The sequence below is a fragment of the Elgaria multicarinata genome, chromosome 13 (assembly GCF_023053635.1).
Source record: "Elgaria multicarinata webbii isolate HBS135686 ecotype San Diego chromosome 13, rElgMul1.1.pri, whole genome shotgun sequence".
Classification (NCBI taxonomy): domain Eukaryota; kingdom Metazoa; phylum Chordata; class Lepidosauria; order Squamata; family Anguidae; genus Elgaria; species Elgaria multicarinata.
This window is the reverse complement of record NC_086183.1, coordinates 1,573,439-1,591,600: the sequence shown is the minus strand read 5'-3', so window position 1 is coordinate 1,591,600 and position 18,162 is coordinate 1,573,439. Positions and strand designations below refer to the sequence as shown.

At 43.8% G+C, this 18,162-nt stretch overlaps 2 protein-coding genes across 2 annotated transcripts in view; one reads left to right on the top strand and one right to left on the bottom strand.

Annotated features, from left to right (window-relative positions):
* Nucleotides 1-377: 377 nt before the first annotated feature.
* TMEM234 (transmembrane protein 234) lies at nucleotides 378-10,284 on the top strand. The gene is made up of 5 exons (XM_063140756.1): nucleotides 378-468; nucleotides 2,131-2,282; nucleotides 7,643-7,709; nucleotides 9,752-9,844; nucleotides 10,059-10,284. Exons 1-5 carry the CDS (start codon nucleotides 417-419, stop codon nucleotides 10,133-10,135), a joined length of 441 nt encoding a protein of 146 aa, XP_062996826.1. The 5' UTR covers nucleotides 378-416; the 3' UTR covers nucleotides 10,136-10,284.
* A 4,480-nt stretch (nucleotides 10,285-14,764) lies between these two features.
* Nucleotides 14,765-18,162, bottom strand: part of DCDC2B (doublecortin domain containing 2B) — a 39,943-nt gene continuing 36,545 nt past the window's right edge. Inside the window, exons 10-12 of the mRNA XM_063140755.1 lie at nucleotides 15,872-15,972; nucleotides 15,137-15,199; nucleotides 14,765-14,938 (exon numbers count right to left, since the gene is read on the bottom strand). Of these exons, the coding sequence (XP_062996825.1) occupies nucleotides 14,837-14,938; nucleotides 15,137-15,199; nucleotides 15,872-15,972 (266 nt within the window). The 3' untranslated portion in view covers nucleotides 14,765-14,836. The remainder of the gene's footprint in view (nucleotides 14,939-15,136; nucleotides 15,200-15,871; nucleotides 15,973-18,162) is intronic.

Here is an 18,162-nt window from a genome sequence, read left to right as displayed (position 1 = left end):
GCTAATGGTGAGGGATGATGGGAGTTGTAGGTCAAACAAAAAACTGGAGGACCAGAAGTTGCCCACCCGTTCTAGCGGTTCAGCATCTATGGTTTAAAATCCTCTCTACTTTGGAAACTAGATTATGAGAAGCCGCTCCGTTTTAGGCCGGAAGTGCGGGGCGGATTCGCATCTCCTTTATAAGTTCTCATAGAGGACCGGAAGTATAAAGGAGATGTAAATGTCTGAGCCCCTTGAGGAGCAGAGAGACAGGAAATGATGATGATAATCCCGCCCTACCCCAGATGTCATTCCCAGGGCCAGGCGTAGACAGACCATAGAGACCAGAAAAGAGGGTTTGGGGCAGAGAGATGCCTGGGTAGAGTGGCACCTCATGTCAGAGCCGATGGCGAACTTCTGTTTGGTAGCGGAAGTTCATGCTGTACTTTCTGAACTCTATGGTCGGGTCGGTCGCCATGGCGTCGCTGGGTGAGGGAAGTGCTTCCGGTGTTCCAGAAATATGGTTGGGGGTGAGGGGGTGATCCTAGGCACGTTTACCTGGGAGTAAGACCCACTGAGCACAGTAGGGGTGGCTGTCGAGTAAACCTGGCCACAGACGCGAAATTCCTTGTTCAGTTCGCTGGGGTGTGTGGTAAAAGGTCGCAGGGCCGCCGCCCAGGAGCTCCCATCATCATCATCATCATTATTATTATTATTCCCTATGAAAATATGGTATTGATAACGTATAATCGCGTGTACCGCGAGGGGGAAGAGCCCTGGGGTTGCCCCACAAGGGGGAGGGGGTCCAGCCCCCACCCCAATATAGCTGAGGATTCTGAGCCCTCGGGAAAGGTGGGCGTGGCCTCCCTCTCGCCTTGGGGCAGGGCGGGGACCGGGGCCTGGAACTGGTGGGATCCCAGGATGACGCGGGAGGAAAGAGCCCAGGAAGCTGCCTTCTGCCCACTCGGGCCCTTGGCTCGGCTTGCTCAGTAGTACTGCGTGCACTAGCCTTCTCCAACCTGGAGTCCTCCAGAGGGGTGGGACTACAACCCCCACAATCCCCCAGCCAGGAGAGGGCAGCAGTAGTTCTCCAGGGCTTCAGGCAGGAATCCCTACCCGAGATGCCCGAACTGAACCTGGGACCCATTGCGTGCAAAGCAAGTGCTCGATCCACCTAAAGATCCAGTAAGAGCCCAGCCCTGCCTTACACGGAGATGGACCCTTGGTCCATCTATCTGAGTCGTATCTGATCTGATTGGCAAAGGATCTCCAGAGTTTCAGACACAAATCTTTCTCAGCCCTACTTCATAGAATAGCAGAGTTGGAAGGCCATCGAGTCCAACCCCCTGCTCAATGCAGGGATCCACCCTAAAGCATCCCTGACAGAGGGTTGTCCAGCTGCCTCTTGAAGGCTTCTAGTGTGGGAGAGCCCACAACCTCCCTAGGCAACTGATTCTATTGTCATACTGCTCTAACAGTCAGGAAGTTTTTCCTGATGTCCAGCCGGAATCTGGCTTCCTGTAACTTGAGCCCATTGTTCTGTGTCCTGCACTCTGGAGATGCTGGGAGTTGAACCTGGGACCTTCTCCGTCCAAAGCAGGAGGGGCTCTGCTCTATGGTGATACCTGTTCCCCACATATGTGTGAATAGACCATCACACAGCCAAAGTCTTCATTTCTCATCACATGCTTTCCAACACAATGTTCTTCAATGGAGCCTGTCATCTTCCAGGTGTCAAGTGCAGAGAAATCAAGTGCTGTGTATGCATGCAGGGACCAGCCTTGTATGTAGTTTTAGGATACTGTGCCTACACACAACACTGTATAGTTTAATCCTGGGTTCATTAACACTGAGTATCTACCCACACATCCCTGGTTCTGTACTCCTAATCTCTGACTACCCAATTTTAAGCAGAAGTAAACCGAACTGTGTTCAATGGGACTCACTCTGAAGCAAGTATGCAGAGGCATGCACCTACCTAATAGGGGTTAAAATCCCCACTTCATTAATAAGCATGAGTTGAAAAGGTGGGGGAAATTGACCGTGGCCATTCTTTAACCTTCATCTTTCACAGTTCCCCAACTAGTGTTTTGAAAAAAATCTTCAGAACAATTCCTTGGCTGGGGTGATTTGACGGTTGTGTTGTTACAGGCGAAGTTGCTGCTTTGGTCTTGGTGGCAGTTCTTTGGGGAGGAACCAACCCATTTCTGAAAAGAGGAACCAAGGGTCTAGAGCAAGTGAAGAGAGAGAGCCGGACCTTGCAGCTGCTGGCAGAAATGAAATTCCTTTGTCTCAATTACAAGGTATTTGGCACTTGCCCAAATCCTCTAGGGTAGCTTCTTCTGAATGCCACCTTGAAGATTGTCCAAGGCTCTAGTTAAATTCATATGTTTTCTTTGGATTAAATTCCATGGTGTTGTGGGACTTTCTTCCAAGTAAACATGTTTAAGATCTGATCTGATTTAGACTCCCCTCCCCAATCTTCTGTTTAATTCCGTCTGTTTTGGACGTGATGATGGAGAGACCATTTTAAAATTCTTCTGCAATGCCGCTTTTTTTCAGGGCTGAATTAATCACTGCTGAGTAACCTCCACAGTGTCACCCCAACCAGACTAGAGCCCCCCCCCCCCCCCAGTTGTAGTTATCTAAGAGTTTCTCTAGTGGACAGTGCATTCTTCTTTCCCTTTATGTCCTCTGTAGTTCAGTATATGATGGCTTTCCCCTTATTTCATGATGGGAAAGTAATGACCACTGTATTTCCATCTAGAAAGACATTTGGAAAGCCAATAGTTTGACCTTCTTTAAGAGCAGTGTGTTCTCTGCCTTGCATATTATTTCAAGGACAATCTGTGGCAACTGGAAGTGAGAGAGGGTATTGTGCTTGCCTCTGTTAGCAATAGCGACAGTTATGTCCTATGGAATTAATTCCAATGTGGACTGAGTTGTATGATTCATAAAGGGGATGATTCAGCAGGGTCTTACCTAACCCAAACTTAGATCACACCTTGCACATTTCCTCATAACTTATTTGAACTCCATCTCTCAGCCTTAGTCCTTAAGTAAGGTGTCTTACAGCAACATTTAAAATCCATACAGGGAATGAAGTAAAAAGAACAGCAGCAGTAAAAAATACAATAAAACAATAGAAACAGAATATCAGCACGTGTATACATTAAAAAACTTAAACTGAATGAGACACAGTAAGGAAACACCTAAAAGAGAGTGGACTCTATTAACAGCTTAAATTAATAGCAGCTTTTCCCACTGATGGCTAAAGGTCAGCAGGAAAGGGGCAGGGCATTCTATGTCTGAAATGCCATGAATGAGAATCACCTGGAGCAAAGCAGCCGTCCTCCACTACCACAATCAGCCAGGCAGAAGTAGGATGCCAATTCCCATCCCATACAAACAACCCAGAAGTCAGTGGCACTGAAAGTTGACGAGTGGTCCAGGAAAACAGCAGACTTGGTGATCAAGAGAATTTGCCTTAAAACGGGCTTGGAAAGTAGAGTGAAGTGGGTCCAGATCAAGAAGTCCTTGGAGCCGCCCAGCTATTGCACACACAAACACCCTGGCAGAAGAGTATTATTTATAAAGACAACGGACACATACCCCTTTCTTCTCATCCATGTGGGAACAAATGATGTCGCCAAGCAGAGCTACGAAGAAATCATTTCAGACTTTGAAGTTCTGGGAAGGAAACTGAAGAACTTTGGGGCCCAGGTAGTTTTCTCATCCATCCTCCCGGTTCTTGGAAGAGGATTAGAAAGGGAAAGAAAAATACTCCGGATGAACGACTGGCTTCGAAGGTGGTGCCGTCGTGAGAGTTTTGGATTCTGGGACCACGGGCTACGCTACTTGGAACATGGACTGCTGGCAAGGGATGGATTGCACCTCACAAGGGCTGGAAAGAATGAGTTCGGCCACAGCATGAAGAACTTCATCAGGAGGGCTTTAAACTGAATCTTACGGGGGTGGGAGATGTAAATTTTGAGGCAACAATGGATGAAGGCCAATGCACCACAGTACAGAGAACAGCTCCAACAGTGTCCCAAAATAGTGTCTGCAACAAGGTAGGAACAAAGCCAGACTATAAAACACATGGTCTTCGATGTCTATATACTAATGCCCAGAGCATGGGAAACAAACAGAATGAACTTGAACTCTTATTACATGAAGGCAAATACGACTTGATAGGTATAACTGAAACTTGGTGGGATGACTCCCATGACTGGAATATAGCAATTGAAGGATATAACTTGTTCAAAAAGAACAGAAGAAATAGAAAGGGAGGTGGAGTTGCACTATATGTTAAAAATACCTATCCCTGCACAGAAATACAGGCGGATGAGATTGGGAGCCCCGTCGAGAGCGTCTGGATTAAAATAAATGGGGCTAGGAATAAAAAGAATATGATAATCGGAGTCTACTACCGACCACCCAATCAAGGAGAAGACGAGGACGAAACTTTTGAGAAACAAATTACCAGTGTTTCAAGGAAGTGTGATGTAGTAGTGATGGGGGACTTCAATTACCCTGATATCTGTTGGGAGACCATTACTGCCAAAAGCGGCCCTTCCAAGAAATTCCTGACATGTATGGGTGATAACTTTCTCCTACAGAAAGTGGTGGAAGGAACTAGAGGATCGGCAATCCTTGACTTGTTATTGACCAATAGGGATGACTTAGTGGATAAAGTGGCAGTTACGGGAACTCTGGGGGAAAGTGACCACGTCATACTTGAATTCTTGATTATGAAGGAGACAAAAGTCGAGCGTAGCCATACACGTACTCTGGATTTTAGGAAAGCTGATTTTAATAAACTCAGAACTATAATAAGTAAGGTCCCGTGGCAAGGGAGCCTAAAGAGAAAAGGAGTGCAGGATGGGTGGGAGTATCTAAAAAATGAAATTTTAAAGGCACAGTTACAAACAATTCCAACAAGGAGAAAAGATAGAAGACAACAGAGGAAACCAATGTGGCTCCACAAAAAGCTTATTGATGAACTGAAAACAAAAAGGGATACATATAGGAAGTGGAAGGAAGGCCAGGCTACAAAAGAAGAGTACAGACAAGTGGCGCAGAAGTGCCGAAATGGCGTCAGGAAGGCTAAAGCTGTGAATGAGCTGAGATTAGCGAGGGATGCTAAAAGCAATAAAAAGGCTTTCTTCAGATACGTGAGTAGTAAAAGACAGAGGAAAGAAATGGTGGTTCAACTGCTTAATGAGGATGGCAAATTGATAACAGATGACAAAGAAAAGGCTGAAGTGCTCAATTCCTACTTTGCCTCGGTCTTCTCCCAAAAGCGGGTCTATGACCCCCCTGGAAAAAGTGAAGCAGAAGTTGAGGGGGCAGGATTGCAGTTTGAGATTGATAAACAAATGGTCAAAGAACACCTAATTTCCTTGAATGAGTTCAAATCTCCAGGGCCCGATGAACTGCATCCAAGAGTAATGAAGGAGCTAGCGGAAGAACTCTCAGAACCTTTGTCTATTATCTTTGCAAAATCATGGAAGACGGGTGAGGTGCCGGATGACTGGAGGAGGGCTAACGTTGTCCCTATCTTCAAAAAGGGCAAAAAGGAGGAACCTGGGAACTACAGACCAGTCAGTCTGACATCCATCCCTGGGAAAATTCTGGAGCAGATTATAAAGAAGTCAATCTGTAAACACCTTGAAATCAATGCAGTGATTACTAGAAGCCAACATGGATTTGTCAGGAACAAATCCTGTCAGACTAATTTGATCTCATTTTTTGATAGGATAACCTCCCTTGTGGACTGTGGGAATGCTGTGGACGTCATATATCTTGACTTCAGCAAAGCTTTTGACAAAGTACCACATGACATTCTGATTAACAAACTAGCTAAAAGTGGGCTAGATGGAACAACTATTAGGTGGATCCACAGTTGGCTACAGAATCGGACTCAAAGAGTACTTATCAATGGAACCTTCTCAAACTGGGGAGAGGCAACGAGTGGGGTGCCGCAGGGCTCAGTCCTGGGCCCAGTGCTTTTCAACATTTTTATTAATGATTTGGACGAGGAGGTGCAGGGAACGCTGATCAAATTTGCAGATGACACAAAATTGGGTGGGATAGCTAATACCCTGGAAGACAGAAACAAACTTCAAAGTGATCTTGATAGGCTGGAGTGCTGGGCTGAAAACAACAGAATGAAATTTAATAGGGATAAATGCCAAGTTCTACATTTAGGGAATAGAAACCAAATGCACAGTTACAAGATGGGGGACACTTGGCTCAGCAATACTACAAACGAGAAAGATCTTGGAATTGTTGTAGATCACAAGCTGAATATGAGCCAACAGTGCGATATGGCTGCAAGAAAGGCAAATGCTATTTTGGGCTGCATTAATAGAAGTATAGCTTCCAAATCACGTGAGGTACTGGTTCCTCTCTATTCGGCCCTGGTTAGGCCTCATCTAGAGTATTGCGTCCAGTTCTGGGCTCCACAATTCAAGAAGGACGCAGACAAGCTGGAGCGTGTTCAGAAGAGGGCAACCAGGATGATCAGAGGTCTAGAAACAAAGCCCTATGAAGAGAGACTGAAAGAACTGGGCATGTTTAGCCTGGAGAAGAGAAGATTGAGGGGAGACATGATAGCACTCTTCAAATACTTAAAAGGTTGTCACACAGAGGAGGGCCAGGATCTCTTCTCGATCCTCCCAGAGTGCAGGACACGGAATAACGGGCTCAAGTTAAAGGAAGCCAGATTCCGGCTGGACATCAGGAAAAACTTCCTGACTGTTAGAGCAGTGCGACAATGGAATCAGCTACCTAGGGAGGTTGTGGGCTCTCCCACACTAGAGGCATTCAAGAGGCAGCTGGACAAGCATCTGTCAGGGATGCTTTAGGGTGGATTCCTGCATTGAGCAGGGGTTTGGACTCGATGGCCTTGTAGGCGCCTTCCAACTCTGCTATTCTATGATTCTATGATTCTATGATTTAGGGTATTAAAATTCTGTAAATTTACAGAATTCTGTAAAATCTGAGCCTGAAGCAATTTAACAGTGTAACTATAAAATAGCTGTGGAAAAATGTACTGGTAACCCAGTATCTAAAACATGAGAACTTACTGCTCGAGAAGTTAAAAGCATTTTAACTTAGTGCCTAAAAGAGAGGAAAGTAGGCTCTGGCTCACCTCTTTAGAGTGGGTATTGCACAGCTGAGGAGCCACAGAGGGCAAATGGCCCCTGCCCCTTGTTGCCATCCACCTGATCTCTGATGGTCGGGCACTCTAAGGAGCGCCTCTGTGAAAGATCCTGTTGGTTGACCAGATTAATACAGGAGTAGGAGATACTTAACGTATCTAGATTCCAAGCCATGAAGGTCTTTAAAGGTTCAGTCCAGCGCCATGAATTGAGCTCAGAAGTGAACTAGCAGCCAGTGAAGATCTTCCAAAATTGACAAAATGGTCAGTGACCCATCCCAGTTAAAATCTTGGCTACTGGATTTTGAAGTAGTTGCATCTTTCAAACAAGGACAGCCTCATGCACTTGTCTAACAGATGGTGTATTAGCAACTGGCCAGTAGTTGTTTATGGCATTTCAGGATCTCATTGCACCACCATGTAATCCCAATTCTGCCCTAGCCCAGTGAAGCTACAGGTCTAACCATGCTGTCCTCTGCTCTTTCCCCTTTGCAGTACCTGGTGCCATTTGTGCTCAACCAGTGTGGCTCATTTGTCTACTATCTTGCATTAGCATCTGCAGGTTAGTCCTTAATTCTTGCTTCTGGGAGATGTGAGTAGGATTTGGGGAGGAGAAGCAGAGAGTTCAAGCCATGATAAATGTGACCCTCTCAAAACTGTATTGCAAGTCGACACTGGTTAAGGAGTTCAATTTCCAAAACAATATGGCCAAGGTGGGAACTGCATAGGCGCTTCGTGAACCTTTAAGAAACATCTTCATTTTAAAAAATAATGAAAATGACATTCTAGCTGGATGTGTTAGATCAGTGGTTCCCAATTAGCTAAGTACTGCAGACCCCTTGTTTTTCAAATGCCAAGCCATGGCCCCCCTACTTTTGAAAAAAATGTTATCTCTATGGTAGTTACCTGTGTGAAGCAATTTTTTGGGAGAAAATAAGGGGTATCCCCTAATAAGCAAAGGATTTTAGGTATACTAAAAAACAGACAATAAAATTTGTGATATTTGTGATATTACCAAGCAAAAATGACAATGATTTAGTTAGGAATACAAAGATGAATTTAATTTGACTAATGTCTAATTTACAATTGAACAAATTGTGACCTGTCGAGCAGCTCCTGAACCTAAGTGTGATGGGAGAAATCATGCCTCTTTTTGTCCCAAACAATCCCTTCCACTTCCGGTTCAATATTTCCTACTTTTAATCTCAAATCGGATCAACATCGAGCCGATTTCTATGCTTGTTTTTCATATAACAAAATGTTGAAAATGTTTGCTCACAAAGATATGTGGAACAAAAGGGAACTAGATGTTTCAAAGCTTTTTCACCTAACTTCATATAATCAGGAAAAATCTTCACCCAGAATTGGTCCAGTCTATATTCTTTGAAAAATGATTTCAATGAACCATCACAAGTCACGTCGGCAAGTGCATCTTGCTCTTCCGCAGATAGAGCTGTTAGTTGTACATCACCACATTCAAAAGGATTCTTTATCCACGAGTTTTCAGGATTAGGTGCAGGGAAGTAATCTCTGAAGCTAGTTGCTAAATCACACAGGTGCTTTTGCGCATGGCATCACCGTCGAAGCAAACGGAGTGTGGGAGACGGCGTATTTTCTTTTATTAAAATGTGGACCTTGCAGAGCTAATATGTAAATGGTGCCATGGACCCCCTGGGTGGGTTACGTGGACCCCCTGGGGTCCGCGGACCACCAATTGGGAACCACTGTGTTAGATATATCAGTGCAAGGTGATGTAGCATGAAAGCTAAGAGGCTAAACAATGAATTAGGACAACTGCAGTTCAAATTTGACCTCTTCCATAAACTCATTAGTTGACACTGGGAAAACCACTTTCTCTCAGCCCTAGGAAGTATTAATTAATTCTGACCTACTCTACAGAGTTGTTTTAAGGACTACAAAAATATTATGTATGGAAAGTGCTCTCAACACTTCAAAGCAATATGTAAGTGATAACTATTCAAGTAAACACTAACAACATCTGAGCTGTTGATATTCATGGTTGCCTAGAGCCAAACGGTTCAGGTCAAATCCTGAATGGCTGAGTAATCTTGATGTTGCAAAAGAGCTTGAGAGTCGAGTGCAGCAGTTATATTTCTAAAAGGTCAGAAACATGTTTGTTTCCTAGTCTGTGGCTAGGGAAAACATCTTCCCCCATGTGACCAGGTAAGTGGCACCCTAGTCTACAGATGCAACAGAATAGACTGCAGGTGTGGAATGCTATTTTTTTTTTAATGTTGCCCTGTGTCAAAATTCCTTCCATAGGAGAACTAGCTGAGTTCTCCTATGGAACTAAGGTTGGCTAGAATCTCTCCCCTCGATGTGCTAGGGTTTTTTGTTGTTGATACTGCTGGGGTGTGTGTGTTTTACTCAGAGACTGGAAGTTTTAAACATAGAGGAGCATTCAAAATTGACATCACCTGCCTGCAATCTGAGGTGGTGTTGGCCACTGTGCCACCTGAAAACACTACCACCTCATTCTGCTGCATGTATAGACTTGCAAAGGTCAGAATGGAATTATTTTTGTTGCAGAATCCTCTATCAATTTTGCTTGATTCAATCAGACAATCCAACCTTCCATTTCAGACCTGACCTTGGCTGTGCCTCTTTGCAACTCTTTGGCTCTGATGTTCACATTAGCAACAGGGAAGGTGCTCGGAGAAGACATTGGCGGTACAAGTAGGTCTTTCATTTCCTGATCAAATGCAAACATGGCCATCTCCAGCGGTGTCTGTTGCTGCATTATATTTCTCCAGAGAGGACAAACAGAATTTGCTCATAAAAGACTATTATGCATTTCTCTCTTCCACAAGCAAATCCTGTTGAAGTTAATGGCAAGTAGGAGCATTTCCACCTTTGGACTTACTTCTTGCTTATTCTTTTTCCCCCCTAGGGGCTGTGCTTGGAATGCTGCTGACAGGCTTGGGAGTTGCTCTCTGCATAACTGGGTCAGGGCATGAGAAGCCATGAAAAGCATCCCGAAGATAAGGGGGAAATGTGAGGAAGGCCAGAGTTATCTATATGAACGCTGGCTCAACTCTCAAGACTAGTGGCATGTTGGGCAGGGATCTGCTGGACTCTACTCTTGCTTAGCACTGATAAAGACTGTTTGTTGTTTATTCGTTCAGTCGTTTCCGACTCTTCGTGACTTCATGGACCAGCCCACGCCAGAGCTTTCTGTCGGCCGTTGTCACCCCTAGCTCCCCCAAGGTCAAGTCTGTCACCTCCAGAATATCATCCATCCATCTTTCCTCCCAAATGTTTCCATTTTTTATTTTTGTTTGGCCCTTCACATCTCTAATTCTAGAAGATATACCAGCTTCTTTCTAGTGTGGCAGGGACAACCTTCCCATGAAGGGAGCTGTGCTGTTCTAGGGAGCATTGTTGTTGTTGTTTATTCGTTCAGTCGTTTCCGACTCTTCGTGACTTCATGGACCAGCCCACGCCAGAGCTTTCTGTCGGCTGTCGCCACCCCCAGCTTCCCCAAGGTCAAGTCTGTCACCTCCAGAATATCATCCATCCATCTTGCCCTTGGTCGGCCTCTCTTCCTTTTGCCTTCCACTTTCCCTAGCATCAGCCTCTTCTCCAGGGTATCCTGTCTTCTCATTATGTGGCCAAAGTACTTCAGTTTTGCCTTTAATACCATTCCCTCAAGTGAGTAGTCTGGCTTTATTTCCCGGAGTATGGACTGGTTTGATCTTCTTGCAGTCCACGGCACTCTCAGAATTTTCCTCCAACACCACAGTTCAAAAGCATCTAGCTTCCTTCGCTCAGCCTTCCTTATGGTCCAGCTCTCGCAGCCATAGGTTACTACGGGGAATACCATTGCTTTAACTATGCGGACCTTTGTTGTCAGTGTGGTGTCTCTGCTCTTAACTATTTTATCAAGATTTGTCATTGCTCTCCTCCCAAGAAGTAAACGTCTTCTGATTTCCTGGCTGCAACCAGCGTCTGCAGTAATCTTTGCGCCCAGAAATACAAAGTCTGTCACTGCCTCCACATTTTTTCCCTCTATTTGCCAGTTATCAATCAAGCTGGTTGCCATAATCTTGGTTTTTTTGAGGTTTAACTGCAACCCAGCTTTTGCACTTTCTTCTTTCACCTTTGTCATAAGGCTCCTCAGCTCCTCCTCGCTTTCAGCCATCAAAGTGGTGTCATCTGCATATCTGAGATTGTTAATGTTTCTTCCTGCAATTTTAACTCCAGCCTTGGATTCGTCAAGCCCAGCACGACGCATGACGTGTTCTGCATACAAGTTGAATAGGTAAGGTGAGAGTATACAACCCTGCCGTACTCCTTTCCCAATCTTAAACCAGTCCGTTGTTCCGTGGTCTGTTCTTACCGTTGCTACTTGTTCGTTATACAGATTCCTCAGGAGGCAGACAAGATGATTTGGTATCCCCATACCACCAAGAACTTGCCACAGTTTGTTATGATCCACACAGTCAAAGGCTTTAGAATAGTCAATAAAACAGAAATAGATGTTTTTCTGGAACTCCCTAGCTTTCTCCATTATCCAGCGGATATTGGCAATTTGGTCTCTTAGTTCCTCTGCCTTTTCTAAACCCAGCTTGTACATCTGGCAATTCTTGCTCCATGAATTGCTGGAGTCTACCTTGCAGGATCTTGAGCATTACCTTGCTGGCGTGTGAAATAAGTGCCACTGTCCGATAGTTTGAACATTCTTTAGTGTTTCCCTTTTTTAGTATGGGGATATAAATTGATTTTTTCCAGTCTGATGGCCATTCTTGTGTTTTCCAAATTTGCTGGCATATGGCATGCATCACCTTGACAGCATCATCTTGCAAAATTTTAAGCAGTTCAGCTGGGATACCGTCGTCTCCTGCTGCCTTGTTATTAGCAATGTTTCTTAAGGCCCATTCAACCTCACTCTTCAGGATGTCTGGCTCTAACTCACTGACCACACCGTCTGAGCTATCCCCGATATTATTATCCTTCCTATACAGATCTTCCGTATATTCTTGCCACCTTTTCTTGATCTCTTCTGTTTCTGTTAAGTCCTTTCCATCTTTGTTTTTGATCATACCCACTTTTGCCTGGAATTTACCTCCGATGTTTCTAATTTTCTGGAAGAGGTCTCTTGTCCTTCCTATTCTATTGTCTTCTTCCACTTCCGCACATTGTTTGTTTAAAAATAATTCCTTATCTCTTCTGGCTAACCTCTGGAATTTTGCATTTAATTGGGCATATCTCCCCCTATCACTGTTGCCTTTTGCTTTCCTTCTTTCTTGGGCTACTTCCAGTGTCTCAGCAGACAGCCATCTTGCCTTCTTGGTTTTCTTTTTCTTTGGCACGTTTTTTGTTGCCACCTCTTGGACAATGTTGCGAACTTCTGTCCATAGTTCTTCCGGGACCCTATCTACTAAATCTAGTCCCTTAAATCTATTCTTCACTTCCACTGCATATTTTTTAGGAATATTAGTGAGCTCATATCTAACTGATCTGTGGGTCTTCCCTATTCTCTTTAGTTTGATTCTAAATTGTGCAATAAGAAGTTCGTGATCTGAACTACAGTCAGCTCCAGGTCTTGTTTTTACTGTCTGTATAGATGTCCGCCACCTTTGGCTGCAAAGGATGTAGTCAATCTGATTTCGGTGTCGGCCATCTGGTGAAGTCCATGTATAAAGCCGTCTTTTCGGTTGTTGGAAGAGAGTGTTTGTTATGCACAGTGAGTTGTCCTGGCAGAATTCTATCAGCCTATGTCCCGCTTCATTTTGTTCTCCTAGACCATGCTTACCTGTAATTCTGGATGTCATTTGACTGCCCACCTTAGCGTTCCAGTCTCCTGTAATGAAAATAACATCTCTTTTTTGGTGTATTATCCAGTAGGTGCTGCAGATCCTCATAGAACTGATCTACTTCTGCTTCTTCAGCATCTGTGGTTGGAGCATATATTTGGATCACTGTGATGTTAAATGGCTTACCCTGAATTTGAATTGAGATCATTCTATCATTTTTTGGATTGTATCCAAGCACTGCTTTAGCCACTTTATTATTAATTATGAAGGCTACTCTGTTTCTTCTGTGAACCTCTTGTCCACAGTAGTAGATCTGGTGGTGATCTGATGTGAAGTGGCCCATTCCAGTCCATTTCAGTTCACTGACACCCAATAAAGACTAATGAGAACGTATTACGTTCCTCACATCCAAGCACCTTCTTTGGGCTTAGTTTACAGAAGGCTCTGAACTTGTACTGGGATGTTCCTGTCAGTCTGTCAGCAGCAGAACTCTTGGAGGTTGTGAGGGTGCCTCCACACGGGCATCTTTAAAGAGTTCAAAATGCTCCAGAGAGTAATTTGCTGCCAGACACATCAAAAAAGCTGGGATTATGTTCAGGAGCAATTGCTAGCCTGCACGCGCCCTAAATAGAGAGAGGCTGTGAGGCAATTGCTAGCCCTAAATAGAGAGAGGCTGTGAGGCTTGGCAAGGCGAATGGAGAGGAGAGACGAAAGGATGAGAGCACTCTCTTTTGGTAGGAAGGCTCAGCTGGTACTAACCTCTAAAGCCCTAGGACTGGCTTGTCTGAAAGACCTCCTATGCCTCTTAGGGATCTAGCCAAGCCGTAAGATCGGCTTCGGAGGCAGCCCATCATTAGCTAAGATCAGGGATAAGGCCCTTCTGGGGTGGCTCCATGGTTATGGAATTCCTTTCAATGAAAATCTAAGAAGCCTGTTTGTTCCATGAAGCTTTTTGAATAAATCTGTCTGGCCTGGTTCACATGTAAAGACATCCCGTGGGTTGTTTAAACCATGGGTTGTCAGGGGTGCGAGGGAGCGAAACAAGTGTGCTGTCTCCTGTGCCATTTTAGAAGGATTTTATCTGAAAACGGTATAAATGGACTTAAATAAATAATGCATCTGGAGGTGTGCAACCCCAGCCCAGCCCCATTCCCAAATGCCAGCAGTTCAGGGGCATGGATTCCAGGCCGTCCTGACCTCCAGTACTTCAGATGAATACTGGAAAGGGCAAAGAGTAGTGAGCAAAGCTTGAACCTGATAGGTGGAATTTCATGAAAGGAGAGATTTGCCTGCTTTGGGGGAAACTCCTCCTCTGTCTTTGTTGAACTTCTGGGAGAGTAAATAGGTGAACACAAGTGTGGAGTGGTCCTGGACATGCTCATCTTCTCCCCCTCTCACCTGGGCTTTCTTTTCCCCAGTCACATTCTGTGGCCAGTGAGCATGTTAAATTTCATTGGGCTTGTATGCCCCTGGGGTTTTGTCCTGTGGAGGCTGGTGGCTCCCATGTCAGTGGGATGGTGAATCCGCTCCAGGTTTCTGTTGGAACTCTAAAGGAGCGATCCAAGGTGCAAATCGTTCTGACTGAAACGTGGAGTGGATTAGTTGTCTTGTTCAACTGTTCCTATGCTTGTGCCTGTGCTTTTCAGAATTAAACGTGTAAGCAACAATTGTCACCTCACAGTCCCTTTGAGAAATCATGCTCCAGCCCTGTTTTGCCCTCTAAATGCCCACCAGAATCCAATTCTTTGGCCATCAGGTAAGCATTTCAAAGCAAACCATTCTGCTTTTACAAATTTATTTTAAGAACCCCCACAAGGGCTGTAGATGAAGATTGCACAGCTGCACCCCTGCAGGAGAGGCTTTGTGGGAGTCTCTATTTTACCACAGTCATTTCCCTGTTGCAACATTTTCTTCAAGCTGGATGGAAACGGGGCCTTTGTGCCACCTCCTGCCGTGAGTCACCAGCAGCAGATCGAACTGGAAAGACCTTCTGGAGCTTGTCCGTGTTCTCAACCTTTTCGTTGCATATAGAATTAGAAAAAAACAAAGAAACACAAGGTTTGAATAAGCATTGCGAGAACTTTGGGAGGAAGGCTGAACTGGGATAGAAGTGCTGAAGCAGAAGGTGGTTTTATCGTAGGAGAAGAACACGGGTGCTAGAATAAACCATTTTGTGCTGAAGTGACTTAATCGCACTGACAAGGTTAATTACCTTCCTGCGTGGCAATACTTTAGTTTTGGGCATCACTTCCTCTTCCACAGTCTCTGCGGCTTTCTGGGGAGGGAAAAGGGGGAATTGAAATGTCTCAGGAAAATCACTCCATGCTACAACAGGAGCAGAGAGGCCAGAAACAGCTGAAGACTGCAATCCTATGCACAGTTACCTGGGAGTAAGTCTTATTGAACTCAGGGGGGCTTACTTTTGAGGAGATGTGTATAGGATTGCACTGTAAGTTAACCACAAAGCCAGCTGCTTTTGATAATAATGGTAGCTATGAAATATAAAGTGTAAAGAATGGCTGCTTGTTTGGGAAAGCAGCTCTAAAAGTGCTTTCAACATATGAAACTGCAGTGAACTAGATGAAGCCAATATTGTCTGATGTATGGTGTCCTCCGGCTACAGCCCTGCTGCCTAAGATCCAGTTAAGAGCAAGCAGAGCTTGTGGGTGACCATTGTGCAAGAGCCCCTCCCATTCAAAATTGATCATGGAGAGTGTCTCCTGCACATCCCCATCGCTATGACAAGTGAGCCCATATGGAAAAGGCAACACACTAATTTGTAATCCGGTGTTGGCCAATAACCAGAGTTTTATATAAAAACCAAACAACCTCCAAACACATTTTGAGAGTAATGTCTTCCAGCCAAAGGTTAGAAGGATGCTTTCAAACAGAGTGCCTATTTACAAAATTAGGCCAAAAGATTTTCACTTCAGAAAGGTCGTCATACCTGGTCTATAGGAAATTCCACCTGTGTGTCTTCATCTTCCCCTATTTCCTGGGCATCTGCAATTTCTTCCCTTGCACCTTTTGTTTTATAAACACTTTCCTCTTCTGAAGAAAAATAAAATGCTTTGAGTGAGCATTCTTGCGCTTTCCAAAGCATCATGACTGAGAAAATGGGGTTGTCAGACAGTTGCAGAGGATTCACCTCTGCCTGGAAGTCTTCACATCTGGGATGGGGGTAGCAGATGATGGGGACTTTAATTCTTAAGAATTAAAAGCATTCCATTTCAACACAGAGTTACTGCTGAGTACTAATAGTCCCAGAACCAGACCAGGATTTATTTACTCCACAGCAAGTGCAAAAGCTTAGCGAATATTTTTTGTTTATATATGACATAAGTGGCTCAGAAAAGTGAGTCTTACAAAATTCCGGTGGTGGGGGGCTGTGTGATGACATCATCAATATGGCTGCCGCACTATTATGTAGTTGCCACATTTAAATATGCATAACTTCTCACCCATTTATGCTACAGAGATTTTTTTTTCTGAAATGTTACAAATTTAATGACAAATACTTTTTGTAATTACACATTTTTAACTCCATTAGTTTTTGAGATAACTTCATTTGAATGTATAAAATCAGTGTTCACATTGGTTCACGTTTAACCATGATTTACTCAAAAACTATACGACTTTTGAAAGAATACTCAAGAACAAAAAAGTTGAATTTTTTAAAATGAGGATTAAGAAAATGTATAAAAACATGGGGTTTACCCCAACGCTTAGGGAATTATGAGTGATATCTCGATATACATCCACTTTCTTAGGATTGTATGATTTTACAGTTTATCATACAGGGCTTTCATTTCAAAAGTATCCACCCTAAATATCTCTCAATCTGATGCACAGCTCATTTTGAACATGTTCAACTGTGATTTTTACAGTTGAACACGTTGAAAAGTTCTTTACAAAATTTCAAACAGGACGAGTATGATGAAATATTTAAAAAAGACAATTTATTAGGTTGAATTGTTTTTAACAAATGTTTTTAAAATCTAAAGCAAAAATTTGCAATTTATTATTATTATTATTTATTTATATAGCACCATCAATGTACATGGTGCTGTACAGAGTAAAACAATAAAATAGCAAAACCCTGCCGCATAGGCTTACATTCTAATAAAATCATAATAAAACAATAAGAAGGGGAAGAGAATGCACCAAACAGGCACAGGGTAGAGTAAAACTAACAGTATAAAAGTCAGAACAAAATCAAGTTTTAAAAGGTTTAGAAAAAAGAAAAGTTTTTAGCTGAGCTTTAAAAGCTGCAATTGAACTTGTAGTTCTCAAATGTTCTGGAAGAGCGTTCCAGGCGTAAGGGGCAGCAGAAGAAAATGGACGAAGCCGAGCAAGGAAAGTAGAGACCCTTGGGCAGGTGAGAAACATGGTATTAGAGGAGCGAAGAGCACGAGCGGGGCAATAGTGTGAGATAAGAGAGGAAAGATAGGAAGGAGCTAGACAGTGAAAAGCTTTGTAGGTCAACAGGAGAAGTTTATATTGGATTCTGGAGTGAATTGGAAGCCAATGAAGAGATTTCAGAAATGGAGTAACATGGTCAGAGCGGCGAGCCAAGAAGATGATCTTAGCGGCAGAGTGGTGGACCGAGACCAACGAACTGATGTGAGAAGAAGGAAGGCCAGTGAGAAGAAGGTTGCAGTAGTCCAACCGAGAAATAACCAATGCATGAACAAGAGCCTTGGCAGAAGAGACAGACAAAAATGATTGAATCCTGGCAATATTATAGAGGAAAAAATGACAGGATTTAGCTACTGCCTCAATATGAGGAATAAAGGAGAGCGAGGAATCAAATATAAAGCCAAGACTACAAGCTTCTTTGACTGGAGTAAGTGTAACATCATTAACAGTAAGAGAGAATGAGAGATGAGGAGAAGGTTTAGGAGGAAAAACAAGCAATTCAGTCTTTGCCATATTAAGTTTCAAACGACGATGAAGCAACCAAGCTGAGATATCTGAAAGACATGCTGAGATACGATCGTGAACATCAGGAGAAAGATCCGGAGATGAAAGATATAATTGTGTATCATCGGCATACAGATGATATTGGAGGCCATGAGATTGAATAAGATTACCCAAGGGCAACATGTATAAAGAAAACAACAACGGGCTGAGCACCGAGCCTTGCGGAACCCCTACTGAAAGGGGAAAAGAAGAAGATGAGCTGCCATTAGCCAACACGTTGAAAGAGCGACCCGCTAGATAGGAGGCAAACCAGTT